Source organism: Gopherus flavomarginatus, chromosome 8 (genome assembly GCF_025201925.1).
Source record: "Gopherus flavomarginatus isolate rGopFla2 chromosome 8, rGopFla2.mat.asm, whole genome shotgun sequence".
Classification (NCBI taxonomy): domain Eukaryota; kingdom Metazoa; phylum Chordata; order Testudines; family Testudinidae; genus Gopherus; species Gopherus flavomarginatus.
The window spans coordinates 15641144-15655468 of NC_066624.1; the positions used below are offsets into that span (position 1 = coordinate 15641144).

At 39.9% G+C, this 14325-nt stretch overlaps 1 protein-coding gene across 11 annotated transcripts in view; it reads right to left on the reverse strand.

Moving 5' to 3' along the window:
* The window catches only part of TENM1 (teneurin transmembrane protein 1), a 1412425-nt gene that overhangs the window by 332150 nt on the left and 1065950 nt on the right, over nt 1–14325 (reverse strand). For 10 of the 11 annotated variants that reach the window (XM_050964456.1, XM_050964455.1, XM_050964457.1 and 7 more), the window contains one exon: nt 8640–8903. The exons of the other annotated variant lie outside the window; for it this stretch is intronic. In XM_050964456.1, coding sequence (XP_050820413.1) covers nt 8640–8903 — 264 coding nt within the window. The remainder of the gene's footprint in view (nt 1–8639; nt 8904–14325) is intronic. 11 annotated transcript variants of the gene reach the window in all.

Here is a 14325-nt window from a genome sequence, read left to right on the forward strand (position 1 = left end):
GAGAAACTGCACCTGTGAATCTAAAGGCTGGATTTGTCCTACTGTTATCTTTATAACAACAAAAGATTTATGAAAAACATATGAAAAACATGTTTATACCCATCACTATGGAGGATTTTCCAATGAAAGTACCTGTAAATTATGCTCCCAAGAGTGGGTATAAATACAGCAACATCATTTGCATTGTTGGGTACTTTGACTTTGTGGAAACATCTTTTCCTGCTCATTCTCTTTCACCCACAAAAGACAGAAGGCTAAGCATAAAGAGGAATAATAGTCCATGCAGCTATCTTTTCTTTCCCGATCAGCCCCAATCCAGGTGCATTATCCTCACCACCATGCAGCACAGAGGAGGGAAGTATATTCATCAGTGTGATTTTTTTTCTGAGCTCTACTGTCCAATTTAGCCCACTCTGGTATAAAAATTAAACTTGACTGTTCTCTTCAAGTTCTCTCTCTCCTCCTCCTCCCCACAACTTTGCAATGAAGGAAAACAAAATTGTAAGGCTAAAAATATCACAATCTTGTATAAATATACTGCTGTATTTGCAATGCTGCATGCAAAGGTCACTTGGACTAGAACACCAAAAATATTTTCCCCAGTTCCAAAATTGTTCCAATGAGCTCTAATGTAGAGTATTAAATATTGCCAGCATTTTGTCCTCAGTGTAGTGTTTGCTGCTGTAGAATTAAACATTGTGAACAGCAAACTTTAAAAACACTATTTACTGATTTTAAAATACCACAATTCAACTATAAGAATAAAAACAATACATGGGGCCAGCTTCTGCCCTCAGATACACTGGTTCAGCTCCCAGTGAAGTCAAAGTGACAAATGCGTGCATTTAAAGGACAGAATTTTGCCCATAACATTGAAAAATAACTGGCCATGAATAAAAACTATGTTTCATAAATGTTTGAAATGTCAGCAACAGATTCAATGCTCTCAAGACATTACAATTGAATCAACGTTACAATGTCAACAGATGTGTTTCAGACATATCCAAAGCAATTCAAATGACACATGCTTCCGTTGAAATACTAACCTTTCCATAGGAGTCATTACAAAGTCCACGGCAGTGTCTTATACCCTACTAGAGGCTCCTACAGAGCCGTTACAATGTCAAGTTATACTCTAATATTCCGGGCAAAGTCATTACCCTGTCATTGCAAGGCTTTGCATACTTCCTTTGGAGCTGTATCAATTGTAGAGAAAGTATGCAATATAAGTTATACTATTGTTAAAAACAAAATGATGCAAATGTAAAAAACAAAACAAAACAAAAACAAAAAAACCCAAAGCAACCCAACAGCAACTGAAAATCCATGAAAACAAACAACATTAATGGTCTAATATTCGAAATTATCTAAGCCAAGATCAGGTTTTAAGGGCCTAGATAAACTCAGCATTCAGGAGATTCAGCCATAAGTCTTTGCAGAGTATGTACAACTCTGGTGGTCTGACTATCCCTTATGAGTGTCTGGAGTTTGTGTCTGATAGTGTAAATTCTTGATTTTATACACAATATATGCTACAATATCATGACGACAGTGCAGATCAGAAATGGACAGAGTAACCTTAAATTCTAAATTACCTGATGTGGGATTAAGTTGGATCTTTACCCCTTACATTGTCCACGCAGCTTGCTGAGATTAAGATGCATTATTCCAGCTGAAAATTGGTGGGCCAAGTTCTTATCTCCCTTGTACTAGTGTAAATCCAGAGTAACACTGAAGTTAAGGGGATGACCCAGTGTTTAATTTGTAATGAAAGAGGTGCTCGGGCTCAAGTAATTTTTTTACTTTCATAAATGACACAGCAAGCCCAGAGATGCCAGGGCCATGAACCGCCAAGCCTAGGTGCCAGGTCTCAGCCCTGGCACAAATTAAGCACTGCCTGACTCCATATTTAGCCACAGTAAATTTAAACAAAAATCTTGCCTAATGATTCATATGGATAAACTGTTCAGGAAATGCACTGTTGTTATAACGTAGTTGTTTGTAGTCATTTCCTGTGTGAAGATGTGGTATTTAAAGGCAGGGAAAAATGGAGAAATGGATCTGATGATTTTGTTCATTTCCAAAAGAACAGTAAATAATATCAGAATTAATTCCAATACTCTCATCATCTTGCATTAAAATGTGAAACTTTCTACTTCTTCCTGAGAGTGGTATTCTAATCTTACTAAATTCAGAGTAAATCTATTGACACCCAGAGTAAATGAAACTGGAAACTGGCTGCTGCTGCACTTTTCATTTACAAATGAGATGAGCATCATTATCCCTATTTTACAGATGGGATAACAAGCAGGCCAGTGGCTCAGCAGGAAATAGAACCTAAGTCCCTCGAGACGCAGTCCAGTGCTTTAGGCAGTAGGTCACTGCTGCCATTTAAATGTGTCAAATGAATACATTTATATAGATTATACAATTATTAATTTAACATTTTTTTCACATAATTAAACCCAATTTTTATCTGTAACCTTAATACAGTAAGGGTTTATAGTAGGGAGACAACAGTGTTGAGGTTAGAACACTGAAAGCAAATTCTGATCTCATCTAAAGTGGTGTACATTAACTTTAATGGAGTTATGTCCGATTTACACTGGTGCCTGTTAAATCTGATTGATAGCCCAGGGCTAGGAGACGGAGACCCTAACATTGCCACTGATTCAGTGTGTGACCTTGTACAAATCACTTATCCTATCTGAGCTTCATTTACTCCATGTGTCAAATTAGGATAATAATACTTTCCCAGTTTTGCAATCTGCTTGCTAGGTAGTGTTAATATTATTAAAATACTTATGACTGCACAATGTGTCTGATTCTAAGCCCATTAAAGTGCAAGGCAGTGTTTCCATTTACTTTAGTGGGCTTTTTGTTTGTTCTGTTTGTTGTCGTTGTTTTCCGGTAAAGATAATGATGTTATGAAGAAAATCCACGAACCAAATCTCAAGAGCTCTAAGTCAGAAATAGCAATGCAAAACAAAGACCAGATCCTGTACTTCCTTTGATAAGTACAGCAATTGAAAAAATCAAGGACACAACAGATGTGAATACATTTTAACAGCATTCTCAACAGCAAAAACAAACATTAGTATCACTCTTTGACCATGAGATATTGTAATTTTGTTACAAACATACGTGCACACAGGAATTCTTTTCTGACATAAATGACTAAGAATAGTATGCTGATAGATTAAACTATTGAAGCCAATTAAAATTATATTATGATATGATGTAATAGAAAATATGATTTTAATAGGTTGAGGGTAATTTTCAATGCAATAAAATTTATTCTATTTTTATAAATACCATTCAGAATGTCATTGTGTAGCTTTTCTGATAGACCTGCAGCATCACACATTATACAGTAACAGTGTACATATTATAACAGGCTATATATAGCATTGCTGAGTTAAGCAACAATTCCCAAGAAATTGGTCATTCATTACTAGAAGTTAATATATATTTTGCTTAGCCTCAGGCACAACTGAAGGCAGTCTGTGCACTAACAGGCTATTATTAATTGTCATTAACATTGAGAACAACTAATTTAAATGAGAATATTGGTACTCAAACAATTTGTTCAATGCTTCCTAAACAAGAGTGTGTTTAAGTAATAATTATGACAGAGTTGGGGTGTTTGATAGGAAAATAAGTTATGTAGTAAACTATCAGATAGAATTACTCAATATATATAATAAAGAACGTTGATTAGATTCATAAAGAAATTCAAGAGAAAGCATACATCTTCCACCAGCTACTTTGAGTAAGAAATTAGTAACTATAAATAGTACAACCCAGGGATATTAAAATTATTACATGCAAGACTTAATATTCCCTAAAGATGTTAAATATGGATATATCATGTTTAAAGTATCCAATTAAATTTGCAGGCTATGTTGTTCAGTTGGATTTAAGTACACCATGTAAACATAGTAAGCATTTTTAAATAACCCGATATCTTATCTCTTTCCCCATATTAGATTATCTTCAGAATAGCAAGCAACAGATGCAGTAACCCAGAATCATGTCACTCAGGTAGCCAAGTTAAAAGAACTGTAGCATTCACATTTTATATTGTCTGTCAAAAATACTGTAATCTAGAGACAAAAAAATTAAGACTCTCTAGTGATTATATCTTTGTCCAGCTATGCTTGAAGAAGGACCGGAGACACTGGATGTGATTTGATTAGGCCCCAGCTTTATTCTTAACTGTCTGGGAGCATCCGGGAGACAAAAGTGAAGAGCGCAAGTAATTCCATGACAATTTTCATACATATCCAGAGGCTTTCATGAGCTCTCCCCTTTACCCATCCGGGACTCCAGCCAACCCACTGATAAGACCTGACTCCCCACTCAAATGATGGGTGGGGTGGCTATAAAGGATGGAGGGGTCCCCTCATGCCAGTCAAAGAAGTTCCAAACTCCCCATGTTTCCGCTCCTTTAACAAATGCCTCCTTTGAATTTTTTACCAATCCATTTTACCTGATCACTGTATCCCATCCCTACAGAGTACCTACACCGGACTCTAACTCCTGTTCCACATTTGCCCCAATTAAGCCTCTCCAAAAAACCTGCTGGGGGAAAAGGCAAAAAAAAAAAACCCATTTTGCCTTGGCCAATCTGGTGGTGAGGGAGAAATTCCACTCCAGCCCCCAAAGAAAGGAGCAAGTAGCGCAATGCCCACAGAGGATCCTGACAACCTGGTATTTCATCAGTTCCATGGATGGGAGTTGCTCCACCTGGCCCAGATAAAAGATGGCTTTTCCTTGCCAGCAGGGACCTATATAGTGCCATCTCTCTTTCGGTCAGCTGAGAGAGGGGGAGGAATGGGTCAACATCCACATGCTAGCCTGCTTTGCAGCTGCCATATAAGTCACTCCATGCCTCTCTAACCCCTTAGAGAGGTACACAACTTCCTCTCATAATCTCAACAACACCCCCCCCCCCCCGCACCTCACTCAATGTTCAGTGTGCTCATTATTTTTACATATGTAGGGCCAATTTTACTCTCAGTTCCACCCATTCAAACTGACTGAAGTCTCCAGGGTAACTAAGGTGTAACTAGGATATATTTTGACCCATATTCTTCATGTGGTTGGATGACTTCTTGCACAGAATAAAAGGTATTTATCCACAAGAATTAACTAACTATATAATACTTGCATGTGGGTGAAGGATACAAAAAAATGTGTTTGACCACCCCAAATGGACAAGAACTGCCAAAGCCATTTAGATCACTTTTTTAACTATACACATATAATTTAATAGATGGTCTTCTGAAGTCCTTATTCTTAATGTATTCAGTGCTCAGCAAGGGAAAAACTCTCACTGGCATTAATGAGAGCTTTGCTTGAATGAAAAGTCAGAAAGCACGTCAAGATCTTGCCCACTGAAAATACCATCCAGTAGTGTGTAGCATGCAAGAGTGGATTTGCTTGAGATCAATGTAAAAGAAGCATTCTACCACAGACCACATCTTTGGATCCTTCTAATGCTGCCACTTAAAGTGGTTATCTATCTGTTGTTATGATACTACTCTTTTGGACACTAAGGGAAAAGGAAAATGAGCATTTTTCATAAAACTTATATTCATTACTTGTAGTAAGAAACTAAATTATGGAACTAATAGAAAAGACATTTCCCCTTAAGTTTATTCTAGTTGCAAGAAGCCATTTTCATAGACCACTTTGGACAAACCCTCTGAACCCTTCTGCAGGTCTCTTCTTCTCCAGGTCTCACTTTACAGGTCAGGTAAGATAGGCTTTGGGGAAGCAGAAACAATAGTTCACAACATAACTTTCCCCCTTTCAACCTGATAATGCAGTCACCCAATTTCACACAACATACGTTCATTGAGGTGGCCTACTAAGAAATGTGCCAATGGCGACAAAGTCTATTTTCACAGTAACTGAGAAAAGACAGGTCTCAGTGTATATCACATGACATTCAAGGATAAACTTAGCACATCCGGTTCATGAAGAGAGTCCTAAGTGTAAAGTGTGGGTAATTCATTAAGATTTGTTCTTTATTACTACAGTCCTTCAAGACTTGAAAAGAACAGTGTTCAGAGAGCGCATTTTTTTTAAAACTGTATGCAAGCCAACCTAGCACAGTATATAGTGCATGTGTGCGCACACATCTCTTGCTTCAAGTCCTCTGACCACGAATTTATTTATAAACTTAACCTGTGAATGAAAACTATTAATTAACCAGTAGAGGCTTAGATCCCTGTAGTCTCCAAGTTTATCCATATGCTTTTTACAAACCAACAAGTATTGTTGTGTCCTATCCATAGGTGGAGAAGTACAATGAAGCCTAGGATATCAACTCCGACCCTGTTAATTCCCCAGAGCGAGAACTGGGAGTTCAGATAGATAATGCTTCATACCAGTATTCTCACTTCCAATGTCCTTCCCAAAAGCAGTGCAACACCTCAATTTTCCCTCAACCTCCTATTCCAAATCAGAGGAGAGGATTTGGGACCCATGGCTAAGAATGTAACCTAAAACAACAGGCACCTTGATTAAAAAGTAGTGACAAAAGATTTATGGAGGACTAGAAGTTATGGGCTTAATGCAGCAAACACTGAGTGAAGTGCTATGGCCTCAACTATGCAGGAGATAAGACTAAATATTCCTAATAGCGCCTTCTAGCTTTAAAGATCTATGAATCTACAAGAAGTTACTCCATCGTCAAAACCCTATAACTAGGCCTCCTTCCCCTAATATCATGCAGTCCCTGATTCAACCAATGCATAGAGAGTAAGGTAATACCAGCTTCTTCCCCCTTCACCCACAGCTACCCAGTCTGCAGTAGAAGGAAATTTGTTACTGACCCCAAATATGACATTTAGTGTAACTTTATGATCAGCTGACTATCACAATGACCCAGCCATAAAAAAGTGTTGCAAGTAGAATTTGACATCTTGGCCAAACAGCCAACCATATCTCAAGGTGTCAACTCCAAAAATCTTAAAATATTGGACTGGACAGATCCTCTTCTCTCCATGACACAAATAAATGTGCTCCCTTTGCAATCAGCCTTCCCTTTAAACCTTCCAGTGCTGAGCAGGCAGACAATCCCAGGGCAGGCCATACTCAAACCTGCTAATCCTTATTTAAGAACCACGATGCCTAAAAAGGCAAAAGAATAGTATTGTGAGTGGAAGGAGGAGGTCCCTATCCAACAGGCAGAAGTCAGGTGACAGATGAAAGAAGGCAACACTGGCTCTCTGTACAAGAAAGTGGCAGCACTCACACGACTTAGATGCTAGCAAAACAACAAAGAACATTGGCACAGAAGACTTAATCCTCAGATGGATAAAGCACATGAGGGAAGTTATGCTCCTGTAACTTTGAAGATATATGGGACATTTTTACTGATGTACAAGGAGAATTGTATGACAGTCACCCACAGGACAAATTATAATTACACTATCAACTTCACATATGATCTGAACTCTAGTACCGTCAAAACATATATTACATCTACAAAAAGGACATTAATCACAGGACCTTACTACATTCTACCACTGTATCTCTACTAAAACAGCACTACTCTGAACACTTACAATGGTATCAGTTATTTTCATTGCCCCCTTCTGATATTTTCTTAGCCAGTAAAATACATATATACGTGTGTCTCTGTGTGTGCACATCTATATATCTTTAAAATGTATTATTTCACAATTTCTATACTGTAGCCTACATGTATAAATACAAAACTAGAACATGGGATAGGCATACTGATGCCTAGTGGAAAAATATATGGTAATATTTACTTACCTATTGCTCTGAAATACTCAGTGGGGCAATTATTAGAAAATATTTCTATTTGTTGCTTGATACATTGAGGTGAATAATGCTTTGATTTTCTGACTCTCACTAACTTTTAAAAAAAATTCTACCTTCTGGGAACATTCAATTACTACATAAGCATAAAGCCTGGAAGAGAACACAAACTCTTTCAACAACAGTGATCAAGCATCACACATTACAAGAATCACAGACATTAGTGATAAAAAAGACCTATCCAATCGTTCTGGCAGGAAAATCAGGGCTTTGCCCAACAGTATGCTTTTTAGCATTTTGCCCAGTATGACAGGAGTCTGAAGTAAAGGGCTTATCCCACCTCCATAGGAGACTACTAACTATACAGTGTACAAAAAAGGGTCTGATCTTGAAAACACTTAATATTGGGCACAGTACTTTTAACTGAGGGTAGTACCATTGGAGTCAACTGGGGCTAGTCAGTCTGAAGTACTATGACCAGAAGCCAGTGTTTGCAGAATGAGCTCCTACCTGAAGTACATCCACTACAACTGCATTTACAGGATTAAGGGCCTGATACAAAGACCGCTAAAGTTAACTGAAATGGGTTTTGGATCAGCCCCTATGTTCCTAATATATACAAAGGGAAAGCTAACATTGCTTCCACTGTTAAAAGGAAATACACACATTAATTCAAAACATCTCACTTTCATATTTTCAATGTATACTATGAACATACACATAATTTAAGACTTTCGATTTGTCTATAGAATGAGGATCTATAGAAAGAGAAGAAAAATAAACAAGAAGAGGAAAGGTTCAAATAAGCTGCTCTTTATATTTTATGATTGCTTTATTACCATTCTCTCCATCAGACTTCCTTTCATGGTCAGTGTCAGTGAGGGACAAAGCTGAATTTGCCCGGCTTGACAAACAGGAACTGTGTTCTGATTTCATCCCCGTCATCCACAACCTCAGAGCATGATCTGGTGGTGAAGCACCACCTTCAGTCTCCGTATCCACATCTGAACCCATCTCCAACGGGTAACCATGCTGAGATACACCATGCAAGTCTGTCTGGTAGCCAGAGCACACAATGTGTGGATTTTCACAGAATTCCATCTCTGCAAAACACAAACATTCAGAGAAAATTTTAGAAATTAGAAGCAATATTTTCTTTAACATACTCCATTTTGAGAAATCTGTTTTAGCATTATAAATACAACAGATACAGAAAAGTCTTTTGATTAAATTACTCTGGGCCTGATACTGCCTTTTGAAGTCCCTCAATGTAATGACATTATTTCAATGTATGCTGTAAATTGTGTATTAATGTCTTTTAATTTTATTTCTTCTATTTTGGTATGAATGTATATTAATAAAGTATTGACATATACATTTAACAATTAGTAAAATTTAGCAACATTAGTTTACCACAAAGCTGAATTATGGAATGTGGCTCTCCAGTGCCACTGAACTTCAGAAACTTTCTAGTAAGCCAATGACTGTTGGGACAGCACAAGTTCGCCCCTATGGGACTGAATCATCAGAGCCACAATTTTAAAGGACTATACAATCCCCAACCATTTTAGTCACTCCACACACAGCATAGCTGTATAACACTAGAACTTTGGGAAAAAGTAGAAGGTGGGCAGGAACCACAATGAATATGCAGAGGAGACACTCTCAAAGAGCCACAGATAAGTAACCTCTCTTCTTCTCTGCATATCCTCACTTGTGAAAGCAGACTCTCAGTAAGGTAGGTTGGGGAGTTTTCATTGAATAAGGATTCCAGAACTGTCCTCCCACATTGAATATCAGGCCCGTACTCTCAGTTGAGAAAGTTGTGCTGAGTATAGAGGTATAGAGAATTCCTGGTAGCTGCCCTGTAGATTTCTATGATGAAAACATTAGAGCAGCAGTTCTCAAACTGTGGGTTGGGACCAGTGTTCCCTCTAACTTGTCCCCCCCATGTGCAGAATGAATTTTGCTATGTGCACCAATATGGAGGTGATGTGTCACCTCCATATTGGTGCACATAACAAAATTCATGTGGTGGGGGTGGGGCTGAGGGGCTCGGAGTTTGGGAGGGGGCTCAGGGACACAGGGTTGGGGTGTGGGCATGTGAGGATGCCAGTTGGGGGTGTGAGATCTAGGGTGAGGCTAGGAATGAATGGCTTAGGGCTGGGGCAGAGGTTGGCTGCCCAGGTTTGGTTCAGGCCACCCTAGCTGGGTCCGGACTGCGTCATGCTGCGCTGGCTGAGGCCGGGCCGCCCGCATCCAGGGCTAGGCCACCACAGCTGGGGCCAGGCTGGGCCACCAGGATTCAGGCCTAGTGGCCCCAACCAGACGCTGGCACTGCACCACTTCGGGCTACCACGGCTGGGATCGTGGCCGGGACGCCCGGGTCTGGGTCAGGACGCGGCATAGCTGGGGCCAGGGGGCCACCCTAGCCGTTGCAGGTTGAGGGCCAAGTTAGGTTAGAGCCGGGAGAGGGGCACCCTCCCCCAGCCACAGCAGATCCCTAGGCAGATTCCCTTAGCACCTGTGGTACTAAACAGGCAGTTTACGGAAAACTTAGGTCAGAATCCCTAAGTGAGTCACAACCCCATTTTAATGGGTTGCCAGGGCCAGCATTAGACTTGCTGGACCCAGGGCTGAAGCTGAAGCTGAGCTCCAACCCCACCCGGGGCAATGGGGCTTGGGCTGCAGCCCCCTCTCCTCCCAGTAAGGGTGGTAGGGCGCAGGCGCCAACACCCCCATCCCTCCAGGATCATGTAGTAACTTTATTGTCAGAAGGGGGGGGGGTCACAGTGCAATGAAATTTGAGAACCCCTGTATTAGAGGCAGGCCATTCATGTGGAGGGAGGCTTAATGCTCACCGTAGCTTAAAGCCTCAGTGTCCAGCCTAATCCATTTGACAGGCACTGAGTTGAAATGGCACTCCCTCAAAGGCTACAAAAATCTTGGTGACTTCCCTGAAGGTCTTAGCCAAAATTTACAAATCTAGGCATCTAAAGTTAGGCTCCTGCATTGATAAGTGGCCTGATTTCAAAAGGTGCCAAACATCTGCACCTCTCACTGTGCCTGTCTTTTTAAGTCCAAGGCATAAAAGACAAGTAATACTAAACACCAATCTGGGAATGGTCTTCCCTGACACATATTAGACTGCATGCACCTTTATAACTTCAGCTATGGAAGTTCAAATACTGTGAGCAGATGCTGTTTGGTCCCAAGATGCCCTATTTTTCTATGAGGTTCCTAAAGCTCATCTTGAATACTCAGAGTTCCACCTTCATGAAAAATCATTGCGTACATTTACAGTATATTTTATATCGCTCTGCTGGAGAATGGCTTCTGATATGGAGCACAGTTCAATTTTAGTCTTTAATTTGAATTGTGTGTACCATGCATCTGAGAAACAAACTCTGAGCTCTTTATAGTCAAATAAGCCAATATGGGCTATATCTTAGTCCCTTTGAGGTTCAGGAGAGTTTTGCCATGAACTTCAGCAGGGCCAGATTTTGGACATCTGAGTCCAGTGTTGGATTAAGAAAGCCATATGTCATGCACTATGGTCCCATCCACTTTCTCTGTGTACAAGATGAACATTTCAGATATCTTTTTCTTGACAAATAATCACCTACAATTAACTTAATGCAAATTATCATTGCATTTACTTTCATCTACTTACAACACAGTAAGTTAATAAAGATACTTTATTGCCCAGTGTTGTACAAATATGGAGGACCAAGAGCTATATACCAGTTCTGAAGTCAAAATAAGGCTAATAATTAACCAACTAAAGTGTTACACAGCTATAATGAGATATCTATGACATGAATGATTATTAATCATCATTAATGATCTGGAGAATGGTGTGGATTGTACCCTCAGCAAGTTTGCAGAGGACACTAAACTGGGAGGAGTGGTAGACACACTGGAGGGTAGGGATAGGGGGTTCAGAGGGACCTAGACAAATTAGAGGATTGGGCCAAAAGAAATCTGATGAGGTTCAACAAGGACAAGGGCAGAGTCCTGCACTTAGGACAGAAGAATCCCATGCACTGCTACAGACTAGGGACTGAGTGGCTAGGCAGCAGTTCTGCACAAAGAACCTGGGGGTTACAGTGGATAAAAAGCTGGATATAAGTCAACAGTGTGCCTGTGTTGCCAGGAAGGCTAACGGCATTTGGGGCTGTGTAAGTAGGAGCATTGCCAGCAGATCGAAGGACGTGATCATTTCCCTCTATTTGGCATTGATGAGGTCTCATCTGGAGTACAGTGTCCAGTTTTGGGCCCCACACTACAAGAAGGATGTGGAAAAATTGGAAAGAGTCCAGCGGAGGGCAACAAAAATGATAAGGGGGCTGAAGCACATGATTTACGAGGAGAGGCTGAGGGAATTGGGATTATTTAATCAGCAGAAGAGAAGAATGAGGAGGAATTTGATAGTTGCTTTCAACTACCTGAAAGGGGGTTCCAAAGAGGATGGATCTAGACTGTTCTGAGTGGTACCAGATGACAGAACAAAGAGTAATGGTCTCAAGTTGCAGTGGGGGAGGTTTAGGTTGGATATTAGGAAAATCTTTTTCACTAGGAGGGTGGTGAAGCACTGGAATGGGTTACCTAGGGAGGTGGTGGAATCTCCTTCCTTAGAGATTTTTATGGTCAGGCTTGACAAAGTCCTGGCTGGGATGATTTAGTTGGGGATTAGGTCCTGCTTTGGCAAGGGGGTTGGACTAGATAACCTCCTGAGGTCCCTTCCAACCCTGATATTCTATGAAAACCATCAGCGGAAACTATCTTTGTCAAATTTGTGGAGAAACCCATGGATAGTTTCTACTGAATCAATGTATTACAATAGTTAGTAGAGTTTCATCAGGTAGTATCAGAAAAGTGGAAGAAATGAATATCCTCTATTTATATAAAATCCATAATCAAAGGAAAGGAAGAGATTTGTTTATTAAAGATGCAAAAAACTAAGGGCTTGTCTACACTTACTGGGGGACTGACAAGCAGCGATTGATGCATCAGTGGTCTTTTTAGCAGGCCTAGTGAAGATCCACTAAATCGACCACGGATCGCTCTCCTGTTGACTCCTGTACTCTATTTGAATGAAAAGTAGTCGACAGGTAGCGTGGACCCCACAGTAAGTAGATCTAAGTACGCTGACTTCAGCTACGTTATTCACATCAGATTCCTCTCCCCCCCGTAGTGTAGACAAGGCCTCAGAAACAGTCAAATTAGCCTCATACATTTGGTCGGTTGTAATATCTATCAAGACTGGATGTTATAACTGCCATGACAAGATACTTTTAAAAAATAAATCATTTACTACATGAAGTACAATTTTTATTTACAGATGAAAATATTTTTCTTTACTTATTCCTCGATGTAATAATGTCTTTCCAGGACAATTAACAACAGGGCTAGATTCCAATTTCAATTATTCCATAAGTACAATCCACTGATTTTTGGATTTCATCAGTGTAACTGAGATCAGAATCTTGCCTATATTTTAATGAGATTATAGAATACCGCCACTTTGCAAGGGCTGATCCTGAATCTCTATGCACACAGAATCCCCACTGAAGTCAATGTTAGTTTTGCCTGTATCAGAACTGCAGGCATGTGATGAAGCTTTTTGGTTGTTTTTTTTATTTGTTTGTTTTAAATTTGGTAAAACTGCAGCATTTTTCGTTCTCTATTTTTGGCAGAGGGTGAATAGACAAGTTCCTGTCTTGAATCCCGTATTTCTGCAAGGTGCTCTACCAAGCTACTCTCCCCTCTATCAACTATCAGGTAGCTCAGTCAAGCAGCTGAAACATTTTTCACACTCTGCTTCTCTTTCAAAGCAGCCCTGACTTTCTCTCATCGGTCAAAAAAGCATCCTTAGTAAGTGCTAACACTTTAGTAACCCTGCAGGCTGTGCTAGCTGGCTCCATGGCGCCAGTGGAGCTTGGGCTACAGGCAGCTTATTCTGTTGTGTCCTACTCCAGGCGGTTTGTCTGCCACGGGCAGCCTGCAGCCCGCAGCCCAGGTTTCATCAGTTTGCACTGGCAGAAACCAAGGGCTGAATTCAGCCCAGTAAGTCTCACTAATGCTAATTAGATTACACATGTTTACAAAGGGCAGAGTTTACTCCTCAGTCTATATATTAATTCAGAAAGTAGCAGCTAATGAATTCAGTACTTTAGATAATTTTTGTTTAGATGTATCAAAACAAATTTACTTTTGTGTACAACAATTGATCTTCAAAGGAACTGTAACACTTTCCTTGCAATACACAGAATATTTCCTTAAATATACAAGCTTTTGTAGGGGTTTAACTCCCATAGGACGCATTTTCTGCAAAGCACTTATAGTGCCATAAGTGGTTGTTATTTTAGCTTTGCACATCTAATCTTGTTACCTAAAATACTTCAGTATTTCCTAAGGGAGATAAAGTTCAAGAGGATTTATGATAGGTCTCTTCTTACCAAAAAGCTATAGTCTCAGGAGAAATTAGAGGACATTAATACAAAATCCAAGTTTTACACAAAT